The sequence below is a fragment of the Macrobrachium rosenbergii genome, chromosome 20 (assembly GCF_040412425.1).
Source record: "Macrobrachium rosenbergii isolate ZJJX-2024 chromosome 20, ASM4041242v1, whole genome shotgun sequence".
NCBI lineage: Eukaryota > Metazoa > Arthropoda > Malacostraca > Decapoda > Palaemonidae > Macrobrachium > Macrobrachium rosenbergii.
Window position 1 is genome coordinate 45,454,277 of NC_089760.1, and position 13,171 is coordinate 45,467,447.

At 37.2% G+C, this 13,171-nt stretch overlaps 1 protein-coding gene across 1 annotated transcript in view; it reads right to left on the minus strand.

The window, feature by feature from the left end:
* The window catches only part of LOC136849328 (uncharacterized), a 107,900-nt gene that overhangs the window by 17,146 nt on the left and 77,583 nt on the right, over nucleotides 1-13,171 (minus strand). Inside the window, 3 exon segments of the mRNA XM_067122688.1 lie at nucleotides 1-129; nucleotides 1,861-2,643; nucleotides 2,645-5,488. The exon segment at nucleotides 1-129 is cut by the window's left edge and continues 9 nt beyond it. Of these exon segments, the coding sequence (XP_066978789.1) occupies nucleotides 1-129; nucleotides 1,861-2,643; nucleotides 2,645-5,488 (3,756 nt within the window).

Consider the following 13,171-nt stretch of genomic DNA (forward strand, 5'->3'; position numbering starts at 1 on the left):
TTACTCCTTGGGAGTCTCTCTATAGAACCGAGGCCTTAATCTGTAACCAGGTCGCCTTCTCCTGAGAGGCCTTCGTCGTCGAGGTGCGTAGATAATTTCGTCATAATCTGCAGCATATGGATCTAAGATCTGTAAATTTCAAAGGGCACAAAGGATTATTTCAAAAGTAAACACAATAAACCATATAATCAACAGATGCACTTATAATCAATATAGTTGGCTTAGATGCTTGAGCACAAATGAAGTTGAAAAGATGAATCACTTTATCTCAATCGGGCCACAAGAAATGTTTTAATCTAAGAAATCCGTGTTAACAAGGGCTTTGTAATATATTAGGACTCATGCAATTCAAAACCGAACATTTCTATTGATATTTCTCTTTCATGTACAAAGTGACTTGGTTCCAGTACTGGAAAAGCAAAAGTTATGCAAGTTACAAGTTATGCCTTAAAGAGCTCGTGTACCTTACTTGGCCCCTAAATAATAATTGGATACTTACACTATAAAGGACCGAATAAAAGACCTAAAGGATTTTTCTTTGCAATTACTGCAGTCTATACAATCATGCAGTCATATGACCAAACTGCCGTGTTGGTTACAGGGAGAGAAAAGTTGCCACTGAATGCAGCATCGATATTTATTATGTGTTTAACGCCGCAGGAGTATTTTTATGATAATGTGGCACCTTAAAACAAATCAGATGAATGAAACCCCTTGAACGCAAAAAAGAGGCCACAAAAGGTATCCACTTGCTTATGGAATTACAGTAGGTGTCTGAACAAGATACATGTGCTCTACACAACTGCGCTACAGATATTTCGCAATTTACTCGAAATGTTTTGGTTATTTTGTTAAAGAATTTTCTACAGGTATCACGTCTCAGCAAAGTCATTCCTAGACCAGGTTTGAAAACTTTTATGAAATATGACACCTAAATCCTAAAGAAGTCCGATAGTTTGTGATTCCACTTCTCTCGTGCTGATCCGGTCCATGTTTATCTAACTGGTGTCCTACATGTACTCATAAATAGTAAAAGCATTTTGCTTGGTTTGTGAACATGTCTGACTTCACGTGTATGGTGTGCCTTAAAAAATGATATGTGGCTCTGTATCTTTCGAGCGCCTTGGTCCCCTTCTGTGCTGATCACATATGATGATAATTACAGCTTCATGCTTGTATGATGCTCAACTTTGTGCTCAAGCAACTTTGAAAGTTGTGACTGTCAATTAATTAACATTAACATATAGCGCTTCTGACACTGAGAAATGACCATGAAAGGTTAAAGAATCCCCCGAAACCACATTTCACATGAGATTATGATGAAAATATTTACAACTCGAAGGCTGCAGCGCCTCAACTACATCACTTGAACATATGTTGGATATTTAAAACGCAGTCTTTCAAAGAGCAAAATTCCCAAACAACAGATATTTATGTTAATGATCTGAAACAAAACAGATTTAATTCTAAGATTGAGGCCTTGAAAAAATATTTCAGTTTCTGGATGTGAAGTTCACACCAAGAAAATGAATTAATGTCGAGTAAGTTTCTGTAAGAAATCTATACACATCAATCCATCAACAACACTATAATCTAATTACTGGGTATTTAACAATGACAGATTAAATTTAAAGTAGTTGGATGGTTTTTATCAAGATCAAATTCAGTCCCAGGACAAACCTGCAGTTAACTGACTAAAAAATTAAAGTATTATTACAGTAGGGGATTTCGTATTTTTGGTAGGTAATCATGTTCACCAGTTAGTAAGCTGATACAGACAAAACATTAACAATGAAAGAACGAAGTCTGTACTATATTACATAACACCTGTTTATTTAGTGTAGCAACTTCCTGACTTACCCTGTGAGGTATTGTTGGAGGACCATACACTGGCACTGGATCTTTCACTCCATACACTTTTTCTGTAGAGCCATACTCTGGTGGTGGGGGGAGATAACTCCCAACTGTAGTATGTTCGGGAATTTTGTAAGCATTGTCTGGTTCTTTATAGTCATAACCTTGAGCGGGAGCTTTGTAATCAGAAGCTGGGGCTTTATATTCAGGTTCTGGTGCTTTGTATGCTGGGGCTGGGGCTTTATATTCTGGTTCTGGTGCTTTATATGCTGCTTCTGGGGCCTTATATTCAGGTTCTGGTGCTTTGTATGCTGGGACTGGGGCTTTATATTCTGGTTCTGGTTCTTTGTATGCTGGGGCTGGGGCTTTATATTCTGGTTCTGGTGCTTTGTATGCTGGGGCTGGGGCTTTATATTCTGGTTCTGGTGCTTTGTATGCTGGGGCTGGGGCTTTATATTCTGGTTCTGGTGCTTTGTATGCTGGGGCTGGGGCTTTATATTCTGGTTCTGGTGCTTCGTATGTTGGGGCTTTATATTCTGGTTCTGGTGCTTTGTATGCTGGGGCTGGGGCTTTATATTCTGGCTCTGGTGCTTTGTATGCTGGGGCTGGGGCTTTATATTCTGGCTCTGGTGCTTTGTATGCTGGGGCTGGGGCTTTATATTCTGGTTCTGGTGCTTTGTATGCTGGGGCTGGGGCTTTATATTCTGGTTCTGGTGCTTTGTATGCTGGGGCTTTATATTCTGGTTCTGGTGCTTTGTATGCTGGGGCTGGGGCTTTATATTCTGGTTCTGTGTGCTGGGGCTGGGGCTTTATATTCTGGTTCTGGTGCTTTGTATGCTGGGGCTTTATATTCTGGTTCTGGTGCTTTGTATGCTGGGACTGGGGCTTTATACTCTGGTTCAGGTGCTTTGTATGTAGGAGACGGGTCTTTATAATCTGGGGCCTTATATTCTGGTTCTGGTTCTTTGTATGCTGTAGTTGGGGCTTTATATTCTGGTTCTGGTAGTTTGTATGTAGGGGCTGGGGCTTTATATGCTGGTTCTGGTTCTTTGTAAGCTGAAGTAGGGGCTTTATATTCTGGTTCTGGTGCTTTGTATGATGAAGTAGGGGCTTTGTATTCTGGTTCTGTTGCTTTGTAGGCAGGAGCTGGATCTTTGTAATCTGGTTCTGGTGCTTTGTATGCAGGTTCAGGGGCTTTGTAAGGATCAAAGTGTGGTTTTGGTGTGGCATAACCATAACCTGGCTTTGCAGGCTCAGGATATTCTTGCACTGGATAAATGGTTGGATCAGGGTGATATGCAGGCTCATGGTTTTTATTGTGGACACCACCATAAGTAGCTATTTTTGGTGGATGATCCCCAACTTGTTTGTATTCAATGTCATACTCATGAGGAATTTCATGGCCACTTTTCAGTAATAAGCCTCCCTTTGCAGCTTTATGAGAATCTTGATTATCATAATCATGAACATCACTGTGGACTTTAGTTAGCCAGCTATCTTTATAATGTTTGAATTCATAAGGAGGGACAAATGTTACGTAGTCAGGATAAGGGGTAGTGTACTTTGGGGCCCACTGTGGATTGATTGTTGTAGAGTAGGATGGGTCATGAATTTTATATCCATGCTTTTCATGGTGCCCAAGGTAATCAGGGGCATTGTAGTCATCTTTTGGTGCATTATACTCTGCTTCTGGAGCTTTATATGCAACTTCAGGAGCATGATATTCCATTTCAGGGGCTTTATAATCGTATCCACCATTATTAGGGGCTGCATACATTTTTGCTGGAGGCTTATAGGTTGGTTTTGGGGCATGATATCCTGGTAAATATGATGGTGCCTTGTAGGCTGGTTCAGGAGCTTTATATTCAGGTTCAGGGGCTTTGTAAGCCGGTTCAGGAGCTTTGTATGCTGGCTCAGGGGCTTTATATGCCGGTTCAGGAGCTTTATATGCTGGCTCAGGGGCTTTGTATGCCGGTTCAGGGGCTTTATATGATGGCTCAGGGGCTTTATATGCCGGTTCAGGAGCTTTGTATGCTGGTTCAGGGGCTTTGTATGCAGGTTCAGGGGCTTTATATGTTGGTTCAGGGGCTTTGTATGCTGGTTCAGGGGCTTTGTATGCAGGTTCAGGGGCTTTATATGTTGGTTCAGGGGCTTTGTATGCTGGTTCAGGGGCTTTGTATGCAGGTTCAGGAGCTTTGTATGCAGGTTCAGGAGCTTTGTATGCGGGTTCAGGGGCTTTATATGTTGGTTCAGGGGCTTTGTATGCTGGTTCTGGGGCTTTGTATGCTGGTTCAGGGGCTTTGTATGTAGGTTCATGGGCTTTATATGTTGGTTCAGGGGCTTTGTATGCAGGTTCAGGGGCTTTATATGTTGGTTCAGGAGCCTTGTAAGCTACTTCAGGGGCTTTGTATGCTGGTTCAGGGGCTTTATATGCAGGTTCAGGAGCTTTGTATGCTGGTTCAGGGGCTTTGTATGCAGGTTCAGGGGCTTTGTATGCAGGTTCAGGGGCTTTGTATGCAGGTTCAGGGGCTTTATATGCTGGTTCAGGGGCTTTATATGCTGGTTCAGGGGCTTTGTATGCTGGTTCAGGAGCCTTGTATGCTGGTTCAGGAGCTTTGTATGCAGGTTCAGGTGCTTTGTATGCTGGTTCAGGAGCTTTGTATGCAGGTTCAGGTGCTTTGTATGCTGGCTCAGGGGCTTTGTATGTTGGTTCAGGGGCTTTGTATGCAGGTTCAGGGGCTTTATATGTTGGTTCAGGGGCTTTGTATGCCGGCTCAGGAGCTTTGTATGCTGGTTCAGGAGCTTTGTAAGAAGGTTCAGGAGCTTTGTATGCTGGTTCAGGGGCTTTGTATGAAGGTTCAGGAGCTTTGTATGCTGGTTCAGGAGCTTTGTATACTGGTTCAGCCGCTTTGTAATCTTCTGCAGGTGCTTTGTATACAGGCTCTGGCAAAGATGAACTGTAGGAATTCAATACATAAGGTGTTGGGGAAACATAACCAATATGAGGTGATGGATAATATGCTGCTGAGAATGGGTCATTGTACTGCTGGGGGAGACCATAGGATGGAGTGATGCCATAATGGGGAGTCACTCCATATGATAACTGTGGGGCACCATAAGGAGGGGTGTAAGAATACCCTGGTGAAACAGCATAAGCTGTGGGGTGAGGAACTGAATGGTGCATAAGAACTGCTTGGACAGGGTGAGCAGGCGATGGAAGGGCAGAAGAATGCAGTGGAGCTTCACGTTTGGAGTAAGTAAGAGCTGGAGATTGATGTTCAATAGACATTTGAGATGGAACATCACCATAGGTATCTATTAGATCTGACTCTTTTGCTATTCGGTCAGTCTTACCATCATCAATTTTCTTTTCCAATTTTCTCTTGGGTCTTTTGAGGACATCACTAGAATGAATTTCTTCCAAACTGTCAACATCTTGTATTTTCAGATCTTGTGGAGAGGTTTTAGATGAACGGTTTAGAGGAAAGCCACCTGGAAACTTTGTTGAAAATCCAGCATCATCTGCTAATGCTGCTATGGGTTCCTTTCCGAACTCTGGGTTATTATTGATTTTGGCAATACATACTGCAATTAGCATTAAAGAGATTGCTACCTTCAGGACCTCCGGCTGCACCTGAAAAAAAAAACCATTTCAAAATTAATATCTAACAAAAGTGTCGATATGTTATAAGGTTGACTAAATTAAAAACAGATGGAAATTATTTTCTAATGAAAATCACAGACCGTTGATGTTGAATGCAAATGAATGAAAGAAGGCGTAAACTGTACATTACAGATGAATTTTTATGTAGCTTTTGTGGTATTAGAAGAACTGACATTGTTAGAAATGTGATGATACACAGAAGGGTTAGTGTAGTTGAAATACTGAGTCACAGTGTTTAGAGAGATTGTGGCAATACAGAAAGAATGGAGAATGCTAGGTTAGTGAATAGAGCATGCAATTCAGATCTCTTGGGCGGGAAGAGAAGAAAACTTAGACAGGATAGATCCAGAATCTGAGAAAGTGTGCAAGATAAAAATGAATGGTGTGCAAGGCGGGGGGAGCATTTCACAAACTAACAATGGGCGTTCAATGATGCTGGTAGTGTCGTTGAAGTTTCCTGCACTGGGATTCATCTGTGATTCAGATGTTAAGTGGGACTGTGGCACTGAATGGTCTTTGTCTATCCTTCTCTTGGGAGACAGACAGACACCCCATGTTACAGGAAACGGCGCACTAATGAAAGGCAGAAAGCAGACTACCACAGAAATGTTCACCTATAGTCGGTTTCAGGTGATCTGTCATCGAAATGTTGTCTTTATTAACATTTAGTCATGGCGAACCGCTGGTGATATTGGTTGCTGATTGGCTTAATTCCATCTTATTCGGATGTAAGCCAATAGACTTTGAATTGCTATCAAAGCACTTATTTATATGTAAAACACGGGATTATACAAAAAATGAAAAATTAACTTTAATAATACATATGTCTTTTTGAGTTACTACAGATAAACCTGAGTGACAATACTATGAAAACTAAGTACCAGTAAGAAATACTGGTAAATGAATAAGAAAAACCGGGGGAGGAGCCGGCTGCTGGAAATGATCTAACTTGAGATTCTGACTCAGAGCTTCAGCTGAAACTGAACAGCTGCTACCGCTTTTAACCCAGTGTGGCAGTCAGCATTTAGCTAATGTAAAATTTCTTGCTTTAACATGATTATACTGTGTGTATATATATACATATATATACATATATATATATATATATATATATATATATATATATATATATATATATATATATATATATATATATATACATACACACATATGTATATCTATAACTATATATATATATATATATATATATATATATATATATATATATATATATATATATATATATATACTGTATATATATGCATGTAGCCTATGTATATGGAAACGAACACATGGGAACATGTTTCACAGAAACAAATTTCTGACTCACGGCAGACCGAACCCCGGTCTTTCGAATGGGAGCCCAGGGCAGTAACAATTCCCCCACACAAGTCATAAAAGAAGTTGGAACCTAAGTTCTATGTGCCTGAGGTTTTCCCCGGGGCAGGTGCGTAATGCTTAACATACCAGCTAATTTTACCCAACTTCCCAACCCAGCATCAAATGAATTGCTAACACTTCATTTGACTTATCCCTTCCCTGTTAGATATTATGGAAATGAACTTATGGGAATGTGTTTCACAGAAATACATTTCTGACTCACATCAGGACCAAACCCTGGTCTTTCTAGTGGGAGTCCAGGGTATTAGCAAATCCTCCACACAGGCGATAGCAGACTTTGGAACCTGAGTACTATGTACCTGAAGTTTTTTCCGAGGCGGGCTATAGTGCCTAACATACCAGTGAATTTTACCCATCTTCCAGATCCAGCAGTGAATGAATTGCTGACATTTCATTCAACTTACCGCAGGGAAAACATCAGGTATGTAGTAAGGTTCCACTTCTTTTATAATGTTGGGGAATTGCTAATGCCCTATTTAAGGACGGGCTAATTAAAAACAGACCGGGCATGTTCAATTTAAGAAAAACACATCAATGGAAAGAAGATATGCAAATGCACATGGTGTAAGAAAAACTCGAAAAAATTTTCCCCACCTTCTACGGGAAGTTGGAAGTGACTATTTACAACCCTGTGTGGGACCTCTTTCACAAAACACTCGTAAATTTTACCAAGTTATACATGTTTTTTCTAATAATTTATTTTATTTTATTTTGTAAAATTGTAATTACAGCTCACACAATATCATAACGAATAAGAAATAAAATCAGTAACAAATTCTGAGTATATTTGTTGTAAAATACTTGCGTAAATTTACTGAGATCGGGAAATGCAGTAACTTTTTTTAGATTTATACGTTTTTTCTAATATTTTATTGCAAAATTACAATTTATAACTGACATCATATCGTAAAATATAGGACTAAAACCAACAGCAATCCCTGGGTATATTTATGAGCAAATAAATAGAAAGATATCATGGGAGAGAAAGGAGAAAGACATTCCCCTTTCAAGGCAAGAACAATACTAAATTCAATGAGACACCCACGGCTGAGCTGAGCTGAACTCTTTAGTTGCCATTGAAGTGCAGTACTGGAAGCTCTTTCCCACTCAATACAGCCAAATTGTATGGTGCGTAATATTAATACTCCTAGGAGGGGATCTGTCAACCACCCAAAACCTGTTTTAGATCCTCTATTGAGGGGATCCGTCCATTAAGGGCAAGACTCTCAGTCGAAAGACCAGGTTTCAGTCCCAATGTGAGTAAAAAAAAAAAAAAAAAAATATATATATATAAATATATAATATATATATATATATATATATATATATATATATATATATATATATATATATATATATATATACATGAAATTTTTATCACACCATAATTTATATACAGTCATGAAGCTACAAATATTGCTTAATGTCAAATTCACACTACTTTGGGAATATCTCTGATGGGGAATTATCACCAAAGGGGAATTTTTTAAGTGATAGATGGATTGGTACTACACACACACACGCACACACATACACACACACACACACACACACACATATATATATATATATATATATATATATATATATATATATATATAATATATATATATATATTGTAAAAATCCTTGTCTGGCAATCACCGAACTTTCAGTCCAATTTATCCTGAGAGAGTTTTCACCTAAATGAATATAGCACTGGATGTTTTCCCAATTTTGACGGAATAATTATGCTGTTTAATCCGTACTTCTAAATCCTTGCTAGACTAGCCGACATAAAAAGAGGGGTAGTCCAAACAAGGAATTTTATATATCATATGTTTGGGCTGCCCTCTTTTTATATTGGCCAGTCTAGCAAGGATTTAGAAGTACGGATTAAACAGCATAATTATTCTGTCAAAACTGGGCAAACATCTAATGCTATATTCGTTCATTTGAGTGAAAACTCTCATAGGATAAATTGGACTGAAAGTTCAGTGATTGCCAGATCGAAAGATTTCTCTTCAAGAAACCTTTTAGAATCTACTATTATACAGCTTACTTCCAGTTGTAATTTTGACCTTAGCCCTGGCATGAATTATTTGGACCCCTGTATTAGTAAAATGTTCAAGAATGACATAAGAGATGAAATCACTGAATTAATTACAAATTAGTTACCTTGTATATTTTATATGTTTTCGTTTGTCTAATTTTTTAAAAATGATCACCTTGCAAAAACTGTTATTGTTTACCAAAAGGAGAATTGCTGAGGTGTACTTTTACAACATTTTTTGCTGGTCAGTTTCCATCCTGTATAATCTTTTAATTGTCTTGTTCTAGCTTCTGAGCTGTTAAGCCTAATCCTTTGTAAAACCTCTCAAATATTTAACTCTGTTTTGGTATATCTACTAATTCTTCAATTGTGTTGGATTCCAGGTACATGCTTTTACCTTTGTAATCCCATCTGTCATTTATACGAGCTTTCTTTGTAAACTTATTTTTATATTTCTTCAGTCTGCTAAGTGAAGGACAAGAAGTTGAGAGGCCTTAAAGTACTCCACTGTTTTCCCCTTCCTTCATGGATTTTGTCTTTATATACATATATACATATATATTCATACATATATATGTATATATATACATATATGTATATATATGTATATAAATATAAATATATATACATATATATACAGTATATATATATATGTATATATATATATGTATATATATATATATATATATATATATATATATATATATATATATATATATATATATATATATAGAAGACAGTTGAAGGAGGAAGTACATCTCAGGTGGTCCATAAAATACATTTATTGCAACGTTTCAAAACACAAGGTTTCATTTTCAAGCTATAAAGAAAAAAAAACAATAAAACTAACATTGAAAGGTCTAAAACAAATACAAGACATTATACATTATATATAGCAAAATTAAAAACTAGTTGTAGCAGGACCAACCATCAAGAGAGGGAGGAAGGACGAAAGTCAGAAGGAACAAACCAGAGACGGCCGGCAACAGCTCACGTAAGGTAAAGAGTTGTCGAGGAAGACTGCTAAGTGTTCAATTGGGGAACAAGTTGTTTAATAAACAAGGACTCCTGGATTGTCAATAGTTTGCCATTCGGTGCCCGTCCCAATATATCAAAATCTTTGTATTGTATGTTATGTTTGCATTTATTGGCGAGTTGCCTGATGTTGGAAAATTCAGGATTAGCAAGTTTGCTACCAGTCCGATAGCTAACGCCCTTATGGCAATCAATTCTGACTCTTAGTAACCTCTGCGTGGATCCCACGTAGGTCCCTAGATTACATCTAGGGCAATTGAACTTGTACACAACACATGAGGTCATCAAAGGGTCAAGTTTATCTTTGAATTTAAACAAACTACCCAAAGTAAGTGGATTTGTTGAGATGATTTTAAATTAAATAGTAGGTATATAATTAAACATGAGTTTTCTTAGTGCATCATAGAAATTTTGGTCATGGACAACTCTTTACCTTACGTGAGCTGTTGCCGGCCGTCTCTGGTTTGTTCCTTCTGACTTTCGTCCTTCCTCCCTCTCTTGATGGTTGGTCCTGCTACAACTAGTTTTTAATTTTGCTATATATAATCTATAATGTCTATTTGTGTTTGAGCCCTTTTAATGTTAGTTTTATTGTTTTTATTTTTTATCTTTATAACTTGAAAATGAAACCTTGTGTTTTGAAACGTTGCAATAAATGTATTTTATGGACCACCTGAGATGTACTTCCTCCTTCAACCGTCTTCTATTGTTCGAGTTACCAGTAACCACCACATCTTAAATATATATATATATATATATATATATATATATATATATATATATATATATATATATCCATATGTATTGTATGAATATATACAGTACATATACATACATTTAATACATTTATATACATTTATGTATATGTATGCATTTATATACATGTACAGCATATGTGCACATGTATACATACACACATGAATATACATGTATATGCGTATAAATATACATATATATATGTATATATGTATATAATTACTATATACATACATAAATATATACATGTAAATATATATATATATATATATATATATATATATATATATATATATATATATATATATATATTTATATATTTATCTATAATTATATATCATATATTGCTAGAAGTATTGATAAATACTTCTCTCCTTGCCTTGTTTTCATTTGGAAGACAGTCTGAAACCAAGGAGACAAACCTTCTGCTCCCCCTTGTTGTTCCAATTTAAAAAAGGACAATAGATTTGTCAGGGTCCCAAGTATTTCTCAATTACACTCTTCCAGATTAACGCCTTGTCCCTGGGAGACAGAGAGGCAGAGGGCTAACGGCTCGACATACCAATAAGCTCTCTCACCTGACATGCCCGAGGCACTGGAAGCCGCCTGGTTGAGGAGGCATAAAAGGCCGGGACAGAGGTCAAGCGAGAGAGTCACAGGCAAGACAGTAAAGGACGAGCACGTTATTCGTGGCTCCGGCCCCAAAAGCTCCTTTGCCCTGACCAGGAACCTCCTTATCCAAGCCTATCTTGGTGTAAATAAGAAGTCCCATTTGATAGAGGCTTTGTTGAGGTTGATGCACAAAATCTCCACTCACCATTTAAAGGTAAAGTCTGGGTAGAAGGCTCTTCGGCCATTCCTTTTGTTTTTATTCTCATTTTCGTTCCCTTTCTTTCAATTTGCTAAGACCCGTTGATTCATTGTCGATATAAATCATCAGAATTAATCAGTAAATTGCCTGATCATAAATTGACGTCAGCCTCCTTGAGGCTTCGGGAGTTTCATTTGTATATTTACATTTTGTTCTACTTTATCGAGTGTTAATGTGCCCTTTCTTCACGTTTACAGAAAGGCCGTAAAATATCGCTATATCTTCTGTCTGTTCCACTATGTCCAAAGGCAACATTCCCATCCTCAAGCATGTTATTGCTTGGCACCCCAGTTATTGAACTCTTGCATCAGTTAACATTTTAAGTATTGTTTGCATCATTGTTTGCCACTCCAGTTAGTTAATTGTTGTCAGTTAACACCATAAGCGTCAAGAGCCAGTGTGACTGGCACTGTGTAATTTACTCCTCCGATCAAATGTAAATACATGTAATAATTAGGATCTAGAATTTCTCTACTGAGTCCTTTCTCAAATTGACATTAGTTTAAATTACCATTTTCCTTGTTTTGTGACGCCAAGGTAAGAATAATAGATAAAACAACATTCATATATATATATATATATATATATATATATATATATATATATATATATATATATACATATATATATATATATACACAAACACACACACATATCTATATACTGTGTATATATATATATATATATATATATATATATATATATATATATATATATTATATATATATATATATATATATATATATATATATATATATATATATATATACATTATATATATTACGAGATGTGTCAAGCTCTTCGTTGGGTGAGTCGGTAGAGCTGTGGACTGGCACTCGCTGGGCCAGAGTTCGATTCCCCGGCCGGCTGATGAAGAGTTAGAGGAATTTATTTCTGGTGATAGAAATTCATTTCTCACTATAATGTGGTTCGGATTCCACAATAAGCTGGTTCTTAGCATTGTAAAATAAGTCTAATCCTTTGGGCCAGCCCTAGGAGAGCTGTTAATCAGCTCAGTGGTCTGGTAAAACTAAGATATACTTACTTAAATGAGATGTGTCTGTTAAATAATGAGACTCACCTCTGTTTATGTATTACAAATTTAATGCTTATCCTCTTCAGCATACTCCCCATTTGCACTAATACATTACAGCAGTCTTCTTTTCTGCTGGTCGAAGGCATGGAGGAAACCAATTTCTGTCAGCTGTTTCAACACATCCGCTGTTTTCTTCTTTATAGCATCAACTGACCCAAAATGTGTCCCTTTAAACAATGATTTAACTTTTGGGAAAAGATAAAAGTTGCACGGTGCTAAATCAGGCAAATATGGAGGATGTTGAAGTGTAGTAATGTGCTTGTTGATCAAAAACTGCTTTACAAAAGTGGTGTGTGAGCAGGCGTATTGTTCTGGTGAAGAATGAAACCTAGCAATTTTTAGGCCCACTACAGAAAACACAACCAAACTAAATGGTGACTCACAACCAGCTGAATGTCATAGAGCTTTGCTGTTTGTCATGCAGGCTCAGACATGCTAAAAATCACCACACATGTAGTTATGA